A 22,016-nucleotide genomic window follows, 5' to 3' on the forward strand; every position below is an offset into this window, starting at 1 on the left:
AAGAATTGCCTAGAAACTTTCTAATTTCACTTTTATTTCATTTTAATTTCAATTTAATTACAATTTTGCCATTAATGGCTTTATTTTTTTTCCATGTTATGCCGTATCATCTTTTCATTTAGGCATAATTGCTATTTAAGTCCTTCTTTATTTATTAATCAAGCCATTTAGTCACTTTATTATAATTAGTAAGTTTTGCACCTTTTTCAGTTTAGACGTTTTTAATTAATTAACTGTCGAAACGTTAAAAATTTTCAAAGAAATTTAATACTACCTTAATGATACTCCGTAAATATTTATAAAAATATTTACGGCTCGGTTTATAGAAACGATGTCCCGATACCTCATTTTCTAAAACCACTTAAACTAGGGTTTTATCACTCGAATCTAATAATTCATTATAAGACATAAATTACTAATTCAAAAATTTTTTAAACCATATTTGACTCGTAAATATTAAATAATAAAATTTACGAGCGCCAGATTTGGTGGCCTCGAACCACTATTTCGGACATTACTAAAAATCGGGCTGTTACATAAAGTACATGAATTAATCTTAAAATTTAAAAGAGTATAGGGGTCTCTTACAAATTTTAACAAAAAAATATAACTTTACGTATAACAAAGGTTAAAATATACCATAAGTCCTTATACTTTTTAAAAGTTTAGAATTTAGTATATGTACTTTTATTTTCAGGAATTTAGTCACTCTACGTTTTAGATTTCAAAATTTAAGTATTTTATACCTCCCCACGAATGAAGACACATGACAAGACAAAAAGCCTCCCAAAAGCCACCTAACGGATGAACTCCACCAACTACCAATTGGAAGGTCGCTAGAAACCTCACCTCCTTTCTTAACCACCCAAACATGTGAGAGGTCGACCATTCGCTCCTCCAAGCTCTTGACCTTTTGTTAAGAACATGATATTCTTAGTAACCTTCGACTCTCCACCCTACCTGGGTGAATCGGCCTTCGTCATCACCATCATATCCTCCTCCTCATTCCTTGTTGTATCACAGTATTAACAAAATCCAACTGTTGACACTGTTAAATTTTTTTCATTAAATTTGTTGGTGTAACATTTTGAAATAATAATAATAACTCACTTGATAGCATGTAATTGAAAAAATGATGTTGTAATTAACTTGAATTTAACAAAAAATTAATAGTATCAACAGTTGGCATGGATTTCGAAATTTAAAAAAGTAGAAGAACTAAATTTCTGAAAAATAAAAGTAATGGGATCAAATTTCAAGTTTTTGAAGAGTACAAGTATTTATGGCAGATTTTAACCTAAAACAGATGATTGTTGCTGCTTTTGATGGGGCTTTCATGACCTTGGACTTAAATCCCTGAAATCCATCTCTCTGAGGCGGATAAACCCAGACGAAAACTAGCCTCTGATAGTTTGAGCCCAATTGTTTCACCGATCTTTTTAATTTTTAGTTTCGCACTCTTGAAACCCAAATCGAAACGCTATTAGAAAACTGATTCTTACATCAAAAAAGCAGCTTTGGCAAACAGTTGACCCTGGGCGTGCAAAACCGGAATCGAAATTAAAGGGGCAGCAAAAAAACCACTGCGATAGCAGTTTTGCAGGATTTCTGGGATTCCAACACAAGCACAAATTTTGGGTCTTCAGAGAAGAACAGAAAGATCAACAATGGAGGTGGAATTGAAAGAGATGCTTGATGATCTATTGTCTCTAAGGCAATCTTTGTCTGATCCTTCTCTTCATGCTTCAATTGACAAGGTACATTTTCATCAACCTAAAATTACATGCAGGCATGTCTTCTAGTATTTGGTTTAATGAGAAGTATCTTTTAGACCATTGGGGGGATCTAGAAAGTTCGCAGCTTTATTGTGTTTTGTACTTTTTGAATTGTGAATAATGGGATTCATTTCGGTTCTGGGTTGATCTTTGTCGATCTATCAGTTGTCTCGTCTGCTACATTTTATGTTTTAATTGGGTTCTTTGAGGGTTTCTTTTTTCAGTTAATTTGCTAATTTGTGTATGTTAATAACTTATTCATGCATTTTATGTTATCTACCAATGAAGATTGGTAATGTAGTGTCTGTGTTATTTTCAAGGATGTCTAGATTCTATTAGGCAGAGTTGAATTAATGTTTCTGTGATGAAGAATTTGTTTATAACATGCAGGAAAACTTGAAAAATTGTAGTTATGAGTGAAAAATTGTAGTTATGAAGATAGAAAAAGTTGTATTTAGCAATGTTTGAGCCTTTTATTTTGGTTCTAACTTGTTTATACCTGTTCCAGCTGCAATTGCGTGTTGATCGTCTTACTCATCTTGCTAAGTCTGTACCTGTTCGACGGTCAAAAGTCAAGGTTTTCATTTCATGCACTTTTTCCTTGACAATTTTTTGCCAGTTCCTTTTCTGCATATTTTTCTGGTTATGGTTTATGGTTGTGATACTAATGCATATCTAATCAAATCTGGTGGCAGGATATGAGTGCTGAGGTGGTTGATAGCAATCCCTATAGTAGGCTCATGGCACTTCAAAGAATGGGTATCGTGGAGAACTATGAAAGGATCCGGGAGTTCTCAGTTGCCGTAGTTGTAAGTATTTTATCTTCTGCTTGCTAGATCCCTTTTCAATAAAGCCTTGCCTAGCACATACTCTCAGTTCCATCATTTTACTGTAGATTGACAGTTCTTATTTCCTGATTCTGTTGTCATTGATAATCTTCTTGAACTTGCAGGGTATTGGTGGTGTTGGCAGTGTTGCAGCTGAGATGCTGACAAGGTGCGGCATTGGTCGACTTTTGTTGTATGATTATGATAAAGTGGAGTTGGCTAACATGAATAGGCTATTCTTTCGCCCAGATCAGGTGAGTATACATGCCCTTTCCTAACTGTTTTGTTTTGTCTTCTAGTTGGAAAATGACATGTTCTATTAAATGTTAAGCCAAAGATTCCCTAAAAATAATAAAACATTATCGAAGTACCACTAATTGTTTTTGCTGCAGCTACATTTTTTGCATTGATAAAGACAGAAGCTTGTTTCTGTACCTTTATATGAATAATCTGATTTCCAAATTTCTTTTGGTTAAGGTTGGTATGACAAAGACTGATGCTGCTGTTCAGACCCTTTCAGATATCAATCCTGATGTTGTGCTTGAGGTAAGTGCCTTTTTTTCCACTACCTTTATTTAGTAATGTTTTATGGGTAAAAGCATTAAGCATATGCTTGGTTAATTTTTTTAGAGCTATACGCTGAATATCACTTCCGTACAAGGATTTGAAACCTTTATGTCAAGCTTAAAGAATAAAACATTTCGCCCAAGTAAGGAAGGTAGCGGAGTGGATCTTGTTTTAAGTTGTGTAGACAATTACGAAGCAAGGATGGTGGTCAACCAGGTTATCATGACTTTTACACTAAACATGCTTGTTTTTCTTTTGGATCTAAGTTAATAGGTGCTGAGTTTGATGACCACCTTATAAATGAACTGTTTTTTATTTCTTTTTAAAACATACAGGCTTGCACTGAGTTGAATCAGGCATGGATGGAGTCTGGTAAGAACTTATTTTTCATTAGCTACTAGTAATCAAGTTAATTTAATTCATTGTTGGTTAAGAAATGCCTTCTATTATTTTTAGTTTTTCAATTGGATCACAAAGTTTCCTTTTGAAAGATGCTTGTAATCCTGTGAAATTGATAGACTTCCTCATTAAATGGTTAAACTACAAGATTTTGAAGGATGCATATGGAGTTTTGACTCTAATTAATTGAATATTCGTATAATGAAAAAAAAGATTATGAGTATACTTGGACTTATCATTGACACATGTATGATAACTACAGTGTAATTCCTCTTCATGTGTCAATTTGAACTTTTAGTGGTTTGCATACCATGTGTTTATCCATATTGCATTTCTGCGGAGAATATTCTGAGAAGATTCCAAGTAAAGATATAAAAGGTATTATTGGATTGCCCATCCGCTGCTTCTGATTACTGAAGAGAGGAAATTTTTGGACAGGTGTATCTGAGGATGCAGTTTCAGGTCATATACAGTTGCTGATTCCGGGAGAAACTGCTTGTTTTGCATGTGCACCTCCTTTGGTACATTCATCCATTAATCTAAGATATTAGCTTAATGTGGATGTGAAATAATAAGAATGTGAAAAGTCAGTATGCTGTTTATTCCTTTATATAGGTTGTAGCATCTGGAGTGGATGAACGAACACTCAAGCGTGAAGGGGTTTGTGCCGCATCTTTGCCAACTACCATGGTAAGGCTTTTCATTTTTAGCAGCATCCTTAGGCTTTTTCTCATTTGTAGTATGCATGCCTGCATGCATGTGCATATGAACATATAGGCATGAATTCATCAACCTATACATATAGGTACAAATATAAGACATGATTGTTTCTGTCTATACTCACATATACACACGTACACATATACATATATCAATGCATCAAGGCATGCATGTCAATATGTGCATGCCTGTGTACTTTTTATGCCATGCATGGATATGTGCTGCAAATGTACTTTGTTCATCCATTTGGTACCTAAATCATTAAATTGAATTTAGCATATGTATCAGCAATAATCATTAATTTGTCAATATTACTGTTTGGTACCTAAAATAATTTTTTTCCGTGCTTTTCCTAACATCCAGTATGTGAACTAACTTATCAGGGAGTTGTTGCTGGGCTTCTAGTTCAAAATACACTAAAGTTCTTGTTGGGATTTGGACACGTTTCTCCCTACTTGGTAAATCCTACATTAGCTCTTCCTCCCATTTCGGTATACAGTGTCTGTTGTTTAATTATTTGCTTTATGTGAGGTGTTCTTTCCAGATTATTAATGGCTTCTTGCGATCGCCTTTGGTTTATGATAGATTTTGGCTTCGTTGCTTGATTGTAGGGGTACAGTTCTCTTAAAGACTTCTTCCCAACAATGACAATGAAGCCAAATCCCCAATGTTCAAATGCTGCCTGTCTGGAGCGGCAGGTAAGAGAAAGAGATTTCTCTGTCTTTCTGGTCACTTGGGTTTTCTTCTGATGATGGAATGGATTATTGTTTTGCAGAAAGAATACATTCGTGCAAAGCCAGCCAGGGATGCTGCAGCTAAAGCGAAGATGGAGGCTGAAGCTGCTGCCGCTGCCACAGCAGGAGATATGCCACTCCATGTTGATAATGAGTGGAACATAAGGTAGAAATCACAACACTGGGAGATGGACCAGTGCATGTTACACAACCTTCTGTTCAGATTCTGAAAACTAATACTCTTTGTTTTGGGTTTTCATTGTTATATAGTTCCGACATTTGACTGGATTTGCGAATTTATATAAATGATTTACTGACGTATTTCTTATGATGTTAAAAGAATAAAAGATGTTATAGATTGTTTTGCATATATTCTGTTCATGGATCATATCATTATATGGTTTTACTTCAGGAGGTTAACCAGCTTATGTATTTTGTCTTGTTTTGCAGCATTGTCGATGATAATGAGCCGGCAAAGAGTACATGTGGCACAAGTTCAGGTGTATTTCTTTTTTATGTTCTCTATTTTGAACATTCTTCCAGTTTTCTTCTTCTTCTTTTTCTTTTTCTTCTTTTTGCTGATTTTCTTTTATATATGATTGCATTATCTGCTCATATAGTTTTAAATATATGAATAGAGTTTTAGAGGTGCATGCCTAGTGCTCCTAGGTGTGCTTTTTTGCAAGACAATAGGTGTAAATAAGCTGCCTAATTGAATTTCTCTTTTAAAATCATCTATTTTTTTCACTTTTTTTTTATCATTTGATATATCTTTACTAGGAAGAAAGGGATAATACAGTTAATCCTCTTTTTAATATTTTCATTTGTCTACCGATATTTTGAATGTTATATATTATATACAGATGTTTGTTATACACCTATAATAGCATTTAAGGTTTGGATCATATTTGAATTTTTTTTAATTTTCAAATTTTAAAAAACTATATATTAATTATTAATTAGTGAGATTTAGATCATATTTTTAATAAAATTCACAAATGTAAATTTATTTATTAAAGACTATTATGATTAATATATTTTATTTATGTAAAATTTAAACATTTTATTGAAATAATATCGTAACTAAAATTTATGATTTTTGTTTTACTTAGGAATAGAACTAAATTTACTAAAATTTGAGGCGAGAAGTTATTATAGAAAACTAATTTAGTAAAAAGTGTACTTCATAGTTTATGGTGGTTGTTATAGAGGGTAACAATAAACCATAAAAAATCGGTTCTACTACAAACTTAGCTGATATAATAAAATGTTGTTATAGAAGGTAGTTGTTGTAGATAGAGTTGATTGTATCAACTTATACTTTGCAATATTTGAGTATTCAACAAAAAATAGTGACTGTAAGAAAATTATGCATCTTAACCAATAAAACAATTGCATAGTATATGGTTGTTGTTGTTGTTGTTGTTGTTGTTATTAAGGATACCAATAAAACATAAATCAGTTCTACTACAAACTTGGCTGTTATAATGAAATGTTGTCAGAGTATGGGCTGTTATAGATAGGGTTAATTGTATCAAACTCTATACTTTGCAATATTTGAGCATTCAACAAACAGTTACCATAAGAAAAATGTGCGTATTGACTGATAAAAGAATTGCATGTTTTGTAGATAAACTAGACCGCACTTTAGAGTTCATTATAATGTTAAGCTTGATATATATGTGTCTGTGCATGTACACAAACTTACAAAAACTTGCACTACGTATTGTGCTTTACTTGTTATATTGTTCTCTCATTTGCTTGTTATATTGTGCTTTAAAACTGTTTTAGTTACCTTTAAGTTTTAAAGCGTCTCATTTGCTTGTTATATTGTTCTCTCATTTCCCTAAGCTACTTTTCTCTCCATTCATTCAGATGCGCTTCCAGAAGGTCTCACTCGTGAGCTCCCAAGTGCGGATGAATTTCAAAAGCCCCAGGCATCTGGAGCCACAGATTCCGCTATTGATGACCTTGAAGATCTGCGGCGGCAACTTGAGGCTCTGAACGCTGCATAACGTCCCAACATAACTTATAGTTGAGAGATAGGTGACTTTGGCAAATTAGGAACACTCCTAGAGTTCATAGTTTGTTACCATTGAGGGGGAAATGCAGCAGTTCTTGGGGTTCAACATTCAAGTAAAAATGATCCAGCCATTCCCAAAAATTTTATACATTATAGGGTTTGAACAATTTTTCTTTCATTGAACAGATACAGACAATGCCCAAAACTTTGGATCATGCAATGATCTCAAATGAGCATATTCTTGTTGGAAATACATATGTATTCAATTATCATCTCGAATCTGAAAGACATAAATTGTGACTGTTACGGTGTGTTACAGTTACAACAGCGAACGTCTTGAGGCAAGATATAAAAAGAAGCGACAATCTTGTTTGTCAAGATGAAAACTGAGACACGAATCTAAAACTACAACTCCATGAACTTGAGTAAAATTTGGTCCATCTGTGGCTGATGTTTTCTGACCTGCAAAGAAAATACAGATTCGTTTGAGGAAATTAAACACAAATAAAGAGAATCTTACGGAAAACTGAATAAGATAAAGCTTGTGAAGACATTTTTGTGCTGAAAAACTACCAGCCCTTGATAGCTTTACTGAGTAAAGCTAATATCATTGTTATCATCGAACAATGGACGAAGGATTACCTTAACACCAGCCATTGATAGCAGCTTGTGCGAAGCAACATATGCTGTGTCTGTATTCAGTCTTTTTTCTATAAAATATATGACTTCTGAGACACCTGACTGCATTATAGCCAAATTCATAGGTGGTAAACCACAATGCGGATGAAAAAGAGCAAAACGACGAGTCTTTATTTACTAGCAACCATAAAATTAGTATCAAACCTGAATGATTATCTTTGCACATTCATTGCAAGGAAACATGGTCACATAAAGCCTCTGCAAAATTTTACAACAACATGGAAGATCCTCTCAGTGCCATTACTGGTGAACCTTTACAGGGAAACCAATTGCAAACTTGTAGTAGCAGGAACTTGTAAGAAAAACCAGAAGAAAATACTAGTAAAATTATAAAATTTTGATACTGTGCTTTAACTTGGGGTCTATTAAAGTTCAAATCATGCATGTTTTCAAGCATCCTCGGTTCGTGCATTCAGTGAGGCGATAGAGCGTTTGAGTAACTGACCTGGCCAGCTGCGGATGCATGATTTGTATTCAAGATAGCATTGACTTCAGCATGACAAACATACCTACAATAGAACATTCAAAATAAGTATCGGACCTGAGTATTAAGAGCGCATTCAATCATCGCAAAAACGATTTTCGATTTGATAAAAGCAGCTGCAACTAACTCATCCCAAAGGTTCAGGGCACACAATATGATTAATGCACTAGATGAATGACCATGAATAACGAATACAGAGAGAAACATAAGTAACAATATTAAGCCATCAGTTGCAAATCAGGATGAGTAAGAGCTAAAGAAAACATGGTACTCACGGATACTTTGTCTCCAATGGATCCCCAGATTTGGACATCTGAGACATCATTAAAAGCACAAATTTATTAAATGGACTAGGCCTTGAAAATGTTGGAACTTGGAAGTTTATTCATTGATAACATATATCAAACCTTTGCCCAAGGAAGCTGGTCATCAGAACAACCTCTTGGAAACCCATTATAGCCAATGCCTGAACAAAGTTAAGAAAAAAAACATCCATAAACTATGCTGCCTAGTATTTGCTAAATTTAAAGATTGAAATTCAAGCAAAAATCTTACCAAGTATTATACCATTTTGACTCACCAAGCATGCACCAACCTGAAAAACCAATACAAATATTAAAATCAAACGTCTCAATTTTATCTTATCCAGAAGTTAGATATTCAAACAAATAAACAAGCCAGTTGCAAAATTAAGCACTATGGATAGCTGCGATTATATATAATTTAATGGAAAAATGAAACCTTTTAACCTAAAATCATGACCTGCCTGTTTGGGTCTTTGGATCTCTTAGCGGATAAAAAAGCAATTGCCATAAAATAATCATCCCATGACAAATATCTGAAACACAAACAAAAATAACCCTTTAAAGAAAGATTAGATTTTTAACCAAGAATACGAAATTCAAGCGAATATTTTACTAACCCTTTGCGTTTTGAAGGATCGAAAGGATCCTGAGAAGAGCGTTGCTTTGAAACGCCGCCGTTTGCAGTCGAATTGATTCGAGAAGACGGTTTAATAGGGTTGGAGAAGAATGTATAGTAAGCAAAAGCAGAGGCTAAAGCCCCAAAGATAGTGGCCGTTGAGACCAGAGCAACATCGCGGCAGTTCATGAGGGAAAGGGGACAAAGGGGTTGTTCCTTGGAGGAAAATGCCAGAAAATCTACTGGGATTTTTTTACTTCCTTTAGAAAATGTTACTACTTTCTTCGGGTTAAAGAGCTGAGCTGCTGGGAAAATAGCGGGAAAGCTGAGGAAGGGCGGGAGAGTGCATCGCACGTGCGCTTCAGAGTAAGTCGGTATTCAAATCTTTTATTCCAATATTGGTGAGGAGAAGAAAGGATCTGAACTTGTGGTATATACATGTTAAATAGAAATTTTAATTACTCATTTAAGCAAATTTTGACATAGATGTATCAATATTTCCATTCTTAACTTCAACTTCATTACTTCCTTTAAATTTTTTAAAATTTAAATACCATAATTTTCTAATTAAAATATACCCGTTTATATTTTAATAAAATTTGAGATTTATTCTTTATACTTAAAAAGTTAAAGAATTATTTCATTTTACTTTTTTTATATTTACATATACTAATCCAATCATTAATATTGTTATACTTCCTTCGGCATCAAACACGTGACAGCATAGTGGGACACCTAAGAAACACATTTTCGCTCAATGTCGATTGATTAGTCACTAAGAAGCATATGGCCTGGGAGGCCTAATTTCAACTGACCTCTCATTTTATCTAGAAGGATCCTAGTTGATCACCCCTGTGAAGCAACCACCCATCTTCTATGGAAGGTCTTCACTCAATACCTACTCTTTTATTCCGAATGTGACTCTTTAGGCCACCAAACTCCACTTGGACTTGATTACTCTGAACTACGATTCAGAAGGAATGACGGAATGTGTTTCATCACAAGTATCTTTATATATATCTCCCACGTGGACTTGTCCCATAATGATGGCATGATAGCAGATTCACCGCATTAGCACCACCAAACACGAAACTCTTTCTCTATATAAATTCCTTTGGGCGATGAAGACAGGATTGGCCTTTAAGCATCCTAGCCACCATACTGCTCTCAACCTTATCTTTTGTATTCTCAATCTCCTTACTCACTTAACAATTTTAGCTCTCCACTCGCATTGGGTGAACTGTCTATTACTAGCATCACCACATTTTCCTCCGTGTCTCCTCCCTTGTTGATAGAAATTGACAAATTTTGATAAAAATTATTATCGGTAATGATGATTAGGTTAAAATTTTTAAATTAAAAAATTAGATTGATTGAAATTTTTACTTAATCGTACAAAATTAACAACATATTCTAACCTAATTTCTTTAAGGTAAAATATAATAATTTTGGAGTGCTTTTTAAAATTAAGTTTTACGCTTCAAAATTCAAATACAATAATTTAAAAATTAAAAGGGTGAGAATTTAGGTTATGAGTGAAGATTGTATTAATTTAAATGAATCTCGATGAAGATAAGTTTAAATTTATGATTTGGAAATCTAATTTTAAACCCTATAAATAATCTTCTTAAAGAAAACTATAAAATCCTATTATATACCTAACTTATCACCTCAAATAACCCGAAATTTCAATTTTTAAAATTATTCATTTACTTTTTAATTCCTCACCAAATTTCCCACCTTCATCTATCATTCTTTTCTCTAAATTAATCTCCAATCTTGAGTTTTGTTAAATAATTTATTCTTTTTATTAAAAAAGTGATGGTATCACACTACCTATTAGAGGTGTACTCTCATTAGGGCCTAAGCCTTCAAAGTTTTGAAAATTTTATTTATACCCTTACTTTTTTTTAAAAAAAATTTAACTAGACCCTTCAATTTTTTTAAAATTATTATTAAATCTTTGAAAATTTTCAAAATTTCAATTAGACCCTTCAATTTTTTTTTGTAAATTTTCATAAGGTCTCTAAAATTTTTGAAAGTTTTAATTAGACCTATCAATTCTTTTTGAAAATTCTCATTAAAACCCTCAAAATTTTTAAAAATTTTAGTTAGACCCCTCAAAACTTAATTTCAAGATCCACCACTTCACATCATCATTTGATTTTTTTTAAATAAGTTATATACAAATTTTAAAAATCTAAAAATATATATATAAATAGAAAATATAAAAATATAAAAAAATTTATCTGGTTCCATTCCCGTCTCAGTCTTCAGCTAGTGTTAAAAAAAATATAATACTGACTGGTTATAAAATTTTTAAAAAAGGACTCTAATCTTTTATTGGATTGATGTTGATATTTTTTAATAAAAGTTATATAATTTTTTTGTAAACCCATCAAAACAAAAAAAAAGTGAGCTCTTTTAATTTGTGATAATTTAATTTTTGTATTTTTCAAAAATTAAGAAGTTAATTCTATTGTTTATAAACATATTAATTTTTATTACTTTGCAATTGATTTGTTGATTTCTAAATTACTGAAAATTTTTATCTAATCGAATTAGCTTCTTAATTTTGTAAAAATACGAAATCAAAATTTAATAAATTAGAGTTAAAAGACTAATTTCCCAACTTTCATAAAAAAGAGCCATAATCATAGGATAGGATGAGAGTTTATTTAACAATGTCTCCTTTTAAATAAGGGTGTAATAATTTAAAGAATATTTTAGTGTAGTCGTTATAAAATTAGATTAGACAAATCGATATAATTAGTTTTAAAAAGTTAAGAAAGATTACTAGTTAATGATCATAAAGTAGAAAACACAAGAAAAATAAAGAATATAGGATTAAAGATAGTGAAAGGGAGAGAGAAAAAAATAGTCAAAGTATGAACTAAGCCTTGTTTTGTGGTCGTTTTCAAAGTGGAGCTTCAAGGAAAGTCCCATGGCGAAAACTTCAACCATCCATCATAATATTATAATTACCTTATGCTCTTAATTATGCTTTTTTGTTATATATACGGATGTGCATTTTGTATATTTATTTTTTAAAATTATATTTATAAGAATGCATTGAAAGTAAATTTTATCAAAAAAGAGTTTAAATGAATCATAAATTGATGATTGATTCGATATAATATATCATTAAATTGAAAATTCTTTTAAGTTTGATATAAGTATTCTTTTCTTAAAATAGAATTATTTAACCTTTTAAATTTACAACAAAGATCACAATCGTTTATAGTAATATGTATGTGTGTGTTAGCAGAGACGAAGGGAGAGAAAAGGAGGAAAAATGACAGCTCCGTTAAGTCTGTAACGAAAAATGGTAGCTCCGTTATGTTTGTAATGGAAAATGGTTAATGGTGACTGATTTGTTTTTTTTTTTTTTAAGTTTAGCAACTGAATTAAAAGTTGAGTGACCAATTTGTCATTGAGATCAAAGTTTACCTACATAATTTATGAAGGAATATGTATCTTACATGATATCTTTGACATGTACAAATTTTGAAATAGTAAAAAGCCTTTCTAGATTTCCCATAATACGAATCTCTTTCCATGTTGTTGGTAAAATATAGAAATAGGGTAACATTTTTACTTTCAAACTTGGTTGTTTATATTGTGTAGTTTGAGATTTATAATTAAAGTGGTATAGATTTGCAATAAATATTGAAAAAAAATATATAAAAATAGTTTGTTTTATGAGAGATAAGAAACAAATATGTGGTATTCATCGTTTGAATTTAGCTATGGAGAACTAATATGTATGGAGATTTGTTTAAATAATGTAATTTAATAATTGATATTTAATTTTTACAATCATCGTTTACATATTTCATATTATGAAATTCTTAAATTCGATGTAATTTAACAATGTATATTTTTGAATTCTGTTGTTTTGGGTTAATTGAAATTTTATATAATAGATGACAAGGACTAAATCATAAGTGTAAAATAATTAAAAACACTTTAATGTGTAATATTTCATAAGTATTAACGTTCAATCTTTCATAGGTGTAGTTCAGTATACCATAAATTGATTACAAATAGTGGCAATTTTTTTTTCCAGCATTCATAATAAATTTTGACTTTTTGTAGAATTTTGTGACAAATTAAGCTCATGAATGAAAAATTTCCAGATATGCCTTTCAATGAGGCTGCCACTTTTCAAACAAAGAAGTAGTCTACAACTGAAAGTTACCAAAAATACTTAAAAACCTAGCTATAATATATATATATATATATAATATTAGATTTTCAGCTCATAAAAGATTCATTTATATGAACCTCATGTGATGGCTGATAGTTAAGGATGTTCGTTGTCCCAAGTATGGTCTAGATTCGAGTCGCGCTAGTTGTATTTGTTGTTCAAACTTTATCCTGTTATTGTAATTAAAAAAACGCTAATAATTGATCTATAGTGAAATTCTAACTAAAAAGCACTAATAAACTGGATTTTAAAGCACAATTAATTTTGAGGTTAAGTTAGAAGTTTTTTATTATCACCTTTAGCACGATTAAATTTCGAGGTTATATCTTAATATGAGTTACAAAATTTCTATTGTCTCATTTATTTATTGTTTCTCTTTCGTGTGTAAATAGCTTTTTTGTTATTTGAATTTATTCGCATATCAAAATTATTTCTAATTTTATTTGAATTTTTGTGTAGCATATATTTAATTTAGTGAGAGTTATTATATTTTGATTTTTCATGTATTTTGTTTATTTAGTACGACCCACTCATTATTATAAGAGTAAATCATTCCTATACATGCATACACCACTAGCACGTGATTTTTGCGGCTCAATCCAACGACGTGAAATAAGGTGAATGTTTTTGGCCAATGGGTTAAATATTGGGGTTCTTTTCATGCATTCTATTAGGTTAATAATGGATAGTGATTGCTTTGATTTGTTGGATGGTTTCAAAGTGGATAAGAAAGTTAGAAAGATTGGTGGGATGAAGCACAAGTTAACACCCATACCATGAGAGGAAGTTTATTGTTGATTTTTAACTCTTGCATTTTCTACAGAGGCGTCTAAAAAATTATGTTATATGAACTTTGATGGAGAGGTGTTTCTAATGTTTGAGATGAAGTGGGGGTGCGATCATTGTTGATTTTTTATTTTTATTTTCATAAATGTAACTTCTATGGGGAAAAAATTTAATAAATGCAAAGTAAAAGAAAAAGAATATAAAAATAATGACCTAATCAATAAATCTTTAAGTTATGAGAATTATATTTTATATTTAAACAAAAAAGAAAATGTATAAGCCATTTTCTAAAAATAAGATTGCAAGAATCAATTTTAAATCGAAAAATAATTTTATTCTACTCAATAAATATAAAATTTAGAAAGGATGATAGGAATAGGAATAAAATTAAAGGGAAAATAAATTAAAAATCTTTACATAAAATACCTCTCTTCTCCCCACCTCAATCCCTTGCTCTCACTTTTGAGCATTAAATTCTTCTTTTTTTTTTTTATCATCAAAATATCAGTTTTCTCCATTTTTATTTCATCATAATTATAATTTTGATTCTTTTTTCACAAAATCAAATCCAACATAACCAGTTGAATACATTTGATGAAGTTGAGGGGTCACCCTTATCCTTACCATACTTCATCCTTATATTCAAGTTATTTATATGTTATTTCTTTTGGGATATTTTATTAGAATTCATTTAAGCACAGTTTATTATTTTATAATTAAAATTTATTATAAATTGTCAAATGTCAATTAAAGATTAATTTTATGGAGTTTTTTTTTATATTCATAATTACCAAAAATTTCATATAATCATCCAATAAAGTTTCATATTTGTTTGTCTCTTATGATTTATATCCAACTTGAAGTATGCTCTTTAACAGTTTGTCAAATGTCTATCAAATATATTCTTAAAAGATTCTTTGTTTATAGAGGAAATAATTTTGACCATATTTTATATTGATTGGTTATCTTAATATAACGATATTGAATTTATAAGGAAAGATATTAAAAAATAGCAGTTTTTAAGCAAATGACATTTTGTGAGAAATATTTTGATTTTATAATTCTATATTAAAATAATTTGTGGTTTATACGATTTATTTTTATTTTGGAGAATACATTTTATGATTTATGTAAAAATTATTCTTTAAATTATTGGGTTAATGATAACTTCTTCTTTTTGTTTATATTTTTTGTATTTTTTATTGGGAGGGAAATTTTTGACAACCAAAGTATATGTCTTACAATCAAATTACATTTTATAAAAATAAATTTTTATGCTATAATTCCGTATCTTAAAAAGATTAAATATTAAAATTATTTGGCACTTTGATGTCAACAATAGTTTTAATTTTGATAGACTCGTACAATTATTAATTATTTATAACATTTTTCTTTATAAATATGATTAATTTTGATGTTGGTAAGCAATAAAATCACTATACAATTAATTACGTTTTATATTATAGTTGGCGAATAGATTTGGGTCAGAGAAGGTTTTTTTTAAAAGAAATTTTTTATTCTGAGCCCAGGTATTACTTCCAATTTTCCAATTGGTTATCTTTTCTATTTTATGAATTTTTTATAGTCAATATTCACTTTTACTTTCGAAATTGAATTCCAAAACATAAATAAATTAAATTTTTTATTAAATTATATATATCATATCTATTTTTTTATACAACGCCTAAAATTATTCATAATCGTTTCCCAACTCTTAAATAGAAGGATAATGAACTTTAGCGCATTCAACTCCACGACCTCCTGCACGGGCAACAATGCCGATACCAATCGAACTACTACTCAATCGACTATTATCCAATTTGTTAAACATTAAAAATGGGTAGGAGTAAGATATTATTATTATTTATGAATAAATTAATATGAAATTGAGGTGTTAGGTTGAAGTGAAAAATGGGTGTTTTTGCATAGCTGTTGTATTTAAAAGCATACTCTGAATGCCAATTTGCACATAAAATAAGCTCTCTCTTTGTTTTCCCTTAAAAAATTTAAAAATATCATTTTTGTCTATTTTGTAGGGTATACATCAAAGCATCTATATAAAGAGCATAATTTCTATCATATTGAATTAATTGTTTAATCAGAAACAAGGAAATATCAAAGTCACCATGCAATAAACTTACTACTAAATGGGTTTAATTCTAATGCCTAAATTATTTATATTTTTTGGAATTTTACTTTATTTTTTTGCAAATGATGTTCAAATGTAACGTTGGATTAAAAAATAGTAGATGTATCGTATTCAACAAAACTCACTCGAATCTTAAGTAATGAAATGGTTTTCAGAATTCCAGGTTTCATGGACGAACAAGGTGATTACTTCGCTTGCTAAGGAAGTGAGTTCTAAAAGGTTGACTCCAAACCTGGTCATATCAGCCTCGAGATTCCTTGCCCACCCAAAAAATTAATACCTGGAAATGGTCACTCTCCATCAACAATTTAAAATTCCTTAGCTGACGTTTCCTCTATAATTGAATTCATTTCCTGGTTTGCTGTCATATCAGAATTCAAACTCCTGTTTAATCCATTGTACTGTTGATTTAAGGTAAAAAACTTGAACCCCTGTCCTAAGCTCCCAAGTCCCAACTATTGCACACCACCTGTTAGGATCAAAGAATAAAATGAAAGAGTACCGTAGCGGTTTTTAACCCCTCAAGAGCTTCCTGTTATCAAGCATTGCTGTTGTCACTGTCGTCACAAATTTCTTATTAACCTTAAGGTTTAGACTCTCAAATGGAGCAATAAATGTTCTAGTTTGACTCGGTATTCTTTTCAAAGTTCCATCTCCCCCCCCCCGCTCCTCATATTCCCATTGTTGCCTATCTTCCTTCATTTGATTGTTTCATTTCTTGAAAATTTCCCAGCTTTGTTCTTCAATACCAGTTTTGGTTTTTCAAAGACAAATCACTGAATGCTGTAAGAGTGGAGAAAAGACAAGTTTCCATGGGGTGTAAGAACAAAAATCAGGTGTTTTCACATGGAGAATCTAAGGTAAAGCTATTATTATCCTCCAAAGTTTTCTAAAACGAAAGCTTGAATCCAAAGATTCTCATTCAAAGTATTTTGACAAACAAAAATTAGGGAATAATGGAAAGTGAAATCAAAGAATCCCCTTTTGTATCCATGCCAAAATCACCTATACAAAGTAGCAGACCAAGCAGCATGGTTGTTAAGGTAAACTACATATACTATGTTCATCATCCATTTATATTTCAGTCTTTGTTACCAAGTATCTGCAATTCTTTTCACTATTTAACCAAGTTTTGATTGTTGCATATGATGAAAAACAGAAGGCACATACCGTGATTCCGGCGCATATTGTAGCTGAGGCAATATCGACGCTTCATGGTCTTGATCTCAGATGGTCGGGACCAATCACACCGACGGAAAGGGACTATGTTGAGCAATATGTGTTGGCAAAATATCCACAGTATGCAGGTCAAGTTGAGCTAGAAAATATAGACCTTTCTAGTCTATGCATCAATGAAGAGTCCTCGGAGGCTGCAATTGATGATAAAAAGAAATCACCAAGAGGTAATTCAAGAGAATCCTCGTCACCTTTCTTCGGAAGCAATCATCCGGACCTGGACAGGATTCAATTGGAGCCATCAAGATTGCTCGATATCCTCACGAAGAAATCGTCTTTCCCTGGAAGTTTCATTTCGATTCCGGAAATCCAAGCTCGAAACAAAGTTCTGAAACACTGCGGATTGCCCGACGATGACTACCTGGTTCTCTTCACACCAAACTACAAGGATGCAATGATGTTAGTAGGAGAAAGCTACCCTTTTTTTAAAGGTAACTTCTACATGAGCATCATTGGTGAAGAACTTGATTATGTAAAGGAATTTGCGAGTTACAAGGAATCAAAAGTGATATTGGCACCTGAAACATGGTTGGATTTGAGAATCAAAGGGTCACAACTTAGTCAGTATTTCAGGAAAAAATGTAAGCATAGTCCAAAGGGATTGTTCTCGTATCCAGTTGATGTTAATGGGATGCGTTACTCTATGCATTGGATTTCGGAAGCTCATAGGAATTCATGGCATGTTCTGCTCGATGCAACTGGTTTAGTTGTCGGACAAGATCTGTTGAACCTCGCGCTTCATCGGCCTGATTTCGTGCTTTGTAGTCTGGAGAATACGCATGCTCAACCAGCAAGGATAACTTGCCTGTTGGTGAGGAAGAAATCGTTTGATACTACAACATCTTCATCTCAGATGAGTGAGTGAAACCTGGGATTAGCTGATATGAATACGTTATTTCATATGTTTTAAAATTTATTGCTACATATATTTTGGAATTTGGAACAAATAAAACGAGTTTTGAACAGGAAGAAACTGTCAAATGAATGCTTCCCATATATGAAATTCAATCAGAATTGCAGCAACTTCTGCTGGCTCATTTTCATTCTCAATAATTAGCTTTTCTTGTGCAACGTAAATGAGACAGCTATGCTCTCAAGCAAAAGAAATTAAATTTTATTCCATTATTGTTAAGTTGAATTCAATCTATGAAGAGAGTCAACTTCAGATATTTGCTTGAATCATTGTCAAGCTATCAAGAGAACCCAACTTCGAATATCCTAATATTGAGCTTAATCTATTACCAATACAAAATTTCAGCTTGAACTGAAAATCAAATCAGAAGTCGGAAAAAGCAAACTCAATTTCTGCATTAGACAAAACAACACAAATGAATAAATTTAAGCAATCCAATTTTTATCTAAAGTGAAACTTGATTAGGCAGTTTCTAATAGAGCTTACTTGAAGTGAATATGGAAGGGTTCAAATTAAAAGTGAATCTTGAGCTTTGACTGGATTATACTTTGAAAAGAAGCAATTAATGCCACTACAAAATGAAAAATTACGTTGAGAGTTTGACCCTGGAATGGCCGCAATACAAGAAATTTCATCATGGGTTTTCACATTCACTCGAGTCTTCGGCTAAATATGTCAAAAGCCAACTTCAAATTTACAAAAACTTTCATTTTCCCCATTTTGGAAATTAAAGTATCAAAAAGGTATTCATCTTACTATGGTTTCTTCAAAGAAATCATGTGAATGACAGCAAATGAGTGCAGTATAGTCGAAGGTTAATAAGAATTGCACAAAAAAAAGAAGACGGCAAAAGTCGATGCAAAAATTAACCATAATCTATTACAAATTGCTCAAAGAAATTCCAAGAGAGTTTACTTTAGATTCAAGACTATTGGTTCAACTAATAAAATGTAAAATGAGAAGGGAAGAGGGACAGCCCCCAACTGCTGCATTCTAACATTCATTTTCTATGAGAATCTGCAACTACGCCAACTGGTCATATCCCCCACCAATTTCTACGAGCCTGCAATTCCTATACCAAAAGCAAAAATAAGTGAAGATTTTGACACGAATGTCTAACTAGAAAAAGAACCAAGTAGCAAAACACAGCATATGTAATATAATTACTTACAGATGCTGTGTCACTACTTTTTGTTCTGTAAGAGGAAACGTAGTGAAAGTGTGTTTGACATACATGGTACCAGAAACCAAAACATAAAGATTTAAAATTGATCACCGCTCATAAACAAGTATTGAAACACAGCACATATACTATAAATTCAAACTGATGTTGTGACACTACTTTTTGTTTTGCAAGAGGAAGTACAACATTAATAAATGTTACAAGTGTGTGTGTGTGCGTGCGTGTAAAGAAAACGAAAACCAAAGACAGATGTTACCCGAACACATAGATTTAGATTGAACCTCATGAATGTCTAAGAACTAAAATAGGCCAAGCATTAGAACACAGCTGATATACTACTATTGTTTTGTAAGAGGAAGCACTATAATAAGAAAGGTATTAGGCATCCATGTAAAGAAAACATATCGATGACATGGATAGTATTTATGTTTAGTCACTCAAGAAACAAACTATGCTAAGCCAGAAAAACATCTACGCCTCATTAAGTTAAAAGCCTCAAACATTAGAAGTAAACTATGATATCACAAGGGCCGAAAATGATAAATAACAATCACAGCTCCATCTATGTTAAATTGGGCAAAAGTAACGAAAAACACCAACTAGATCTCAGAAGGAATGTCCCTATATAAACTACTTTATTCTACCAAAAGAGATACTTTTTTTATCCATAGAAACTAGAAAGGACTCACTAATACAGATCAAATACATACTATGCTAGTTTTGCAAATGTGTGTGTGAACAGATCAACAAAGATAAATAAAGTAATAAAAAGATTGATGGAATTAGAATTTAGAAATAGTATTTATCCTCAAGTCCAACCAAGACTCAGGTCAAATGGTAGTTTATCAAAGATGGAATGAAGTTGCTAGTTTTGCAAGCACATGGAACAAAACACATGGTATTTGAACAAACCCATCAATGGTCTAGTCGGGAATGAATAAGCCTATTACATATTTTAAAATTACAAAGGTGTTGATAACGTATCACTTAAATCTAATGGGTTAGGCTTTAAAAAACCAAAAAATTGTTTGGAAAAGGCTATTGCTTCGAAATTTGATCAATTTTTGCAGATTGACTAAATTCCATTTTCCATAAACACAATAAAATCCTAAAATTGAGATTCATCCAAAAGTAAAGAAATGAAATCCATTTTTTGGAATTGAAACTTGCATGCATAATACACATGCACGAGCAGATAAAGTAAATTACCTAAGCGGAGCCAACGATGATGTTGTTAATAGGAATAAAGATGAGCTTGACGAAGAATCCGACGAATCCCATCACTACGAAACCGATCGCTGTACGGAAAGCCACCTTCGTGAACTCTGCATACGAAACAATAAACATTCAAAAAAAGAAAACCCAAAAATTCCAACAGATCCAAGTGTAAAACAAAAGGAGGCAAAGCAGAGACGGGAAGAAGAAATGGGGGGAATACCTTTACGATCGGGTTTGTGACAACGCTTGACGAGGCGGACGCTGTCCTTGGCGAAGTCTCTCAGAGGATCTACCACGTTGTCAAGGGCGTCCATCTCTCTCTCCCACACAACCAAAATCGTATGTTAAGATGTTAGAGGGAGATTTCGAAGATTTTTAATATGAGAAGGGCTAGTGTAAATGCAAAGTTTATAAAACGTCGTGGGAGAGTAGACTATTTTAGTCAAATTTGGAAGCCATTTTCGGCAGTACGTGTACCCATGGGCCGCCACTTTCGGCCGGCTTAGACAACCTTTCCTTAAATTTGGACTGGAATTGGGCCTAGATTTTAGGCCCATTACATTGTTCACATTTTCAATATCTTTACCTTTTATTACATTTAATTTGGGTTAAATAGCGATTTGCCCATTAAACTATACTTTATTTCTCAAAATGGTACTTGTGATTTTCTTTTTCTCAATTTAATACGTATGAAATCATTTTGCCCTCACCCTAAGCTGTTACGTTTAGTGACGTAACTTGAAAAAGTAATGTGTGATTCACGTATGGCATTATATTTTTAGAAATAATATATATTTTCTAATTTTTCCCTTATTTCCTTTAAATGCATATCAGCAAAGAAGAAATAGAATTCCTTGGTATGATTATCAAGGATGGCAGTTATCAACCACATCCCAACATTGCAGAAGAATTGAAGAAAATTCCAGATGATAATCTTTCCAATAAACAGGTTCAACAGTTCTTAGGAATTGTAAATTACCTCAGAGATTTTGTTCCAAAAATCTCAAAATTTACAAATTCACTAAGAAAAATGTTGAAGAAATATTCTCCTCCATGGGGAATTAAACAATCCCTAGCAATCCAGAAACTGAAAAGTCAGCTACAACACTTGCCACCTTTACAAATTCCTTCAGATGGAAAAAGAATTTTGCAAACAGATACAAGTGACAAAT

General features: G+C 31.9%; 4 protein-coding genes across 5 annotated transcripts; 2 read left to right on the forward strand and 2 right to left on the reverse strand.

Moving 5' to 3' along the window:
- The first annotated feature begins 1,265 nt into the window (after positions 1-1,265).
- LOC121224272 (ubiquitin-like modifier-activating enzyme 5) lies at positions 1,266-7,346 on the forward strand. Its single transcript, XM_041107207.1, has 14 exons — positions 1,266-1,757; positions 2,284-2,352; positions 2,471-2,584; positions 2,728-2,856; positions 3,080-3,148; positions 3,233-3,385; positions 3,505-3,541; positions 4,007-4,089; positions 4,184-4,258; positions 4,672-4,746; positions 4,900-4,986; positions 5,064-5,188; positions 5,473-5,522; positions 6,898-7,346. Exons 1-14 carry the CDS (start codon positions 1,668-1,670, stop codon positions 7,035-7,037), a joined length of 1,296 nt encoding a protein of 431 aa, XP_040963141.1. The 5' UTR covers positions 1,266-1,667; the 3' UTR covers positions 7,038-7,346.
- On the reverse strand, positions 7,204-9,576 carry LOC121224273 (deoxycytidylate deaminase). Its single transcript, XM_041107208.1, has 9 exons — positions 9,151-9,576; positions 8,991-9,066; positions 8,784-8,823; positions 8,636-8,694; positions 8,504-8,541; positions 8,190-8,253; positions 7,889-7,942; positions 7,688-7,786; positions 7,204-7,507 (listed from the first exon to the last, which is right to left on the reverse strand). The coding sequence occupies exons 1-9, from the start codon at positions 9,336-9,338 to the stop codon at positions 7,451-7,453; spliced, it is 675 nt and encodes a 224-aa protein (XP_040963142.1). The 5' UTR covers positions 9,339-9,576; the 3' UTR covers positions 7,204-7,450.
- Positions 9,577-16,806: 7,230 nt separating this feature from the next.
- LOC107913428 (uncharacterized) lies at positions 16,807-18,551 on the forward strand. The gene is made up of 3 exons (XM_016842002.2): positions 16,807-17,154; positions 17,245-17,337; positions 17,454-18,551. The coding sequence occupies exons 1-3, from the start codon at positions 17,107-17,109 to the stop codon at positions 18,393-18,395; spliced, it is 1,083 nt and encodes a 360-aa protein (XP_016697491.1). The 5' UTR covers positions 16,807-17,106; the 3' UTR covers positions 18,396-18,551.
- A 749-nt stretch (positions 18,552-19,300) lies between these two features.
- On the reverse strand, positions 19,301-21,274 carry LOC107913429 (protein transport protein Sec61 subunit gamma-1). Of its 2 annotated transcripts, none has more exons than XM_016842005.2 (3): positions 21,065-21,274; positions 20,836-20,951; positions 19,301-19,506 (listed from the first exon to the last, which is right to left on the reverse strand). In XM_016842005.2, exons 1-2 carry the CDS (start codon positions 21,156-21,158, stop codon positions 20,836-20,838), a joined length of 210 nt encoding a protein of 69 aa, XP_016697494.1. In that variant the 5' UTR covers positions 21,159-21,274; the 3' UTR covers positions 19,301-19,506. The 2 variants fall into 2 exon arrangements, with proteins under 2 accessions (XP_016697494.1, XP_016697492.1); XM_016842003.2 differs by having other exon boundaries at positions 19,301-19,515.
- Positions 21,275-22,016: the final 742 nt, after the last annotated feature.

This window comes from Gossypium hirsutum, chromosome D12, assembly GCF_007990345.1.
Source record: "Gossypium hirsutum isolate 1008001.06 chromosome D12, Gossypium_hirsutum_v2.1, whole genome shotgun sequence".
In the NCBI taxonomy this organism is placed as follows: Eukaryota; Viridiplantae; Streptophyta; class Magnoliopsida; order Malvales; family Malvaceae; genus Gossypium; species Gossypium hirsutum.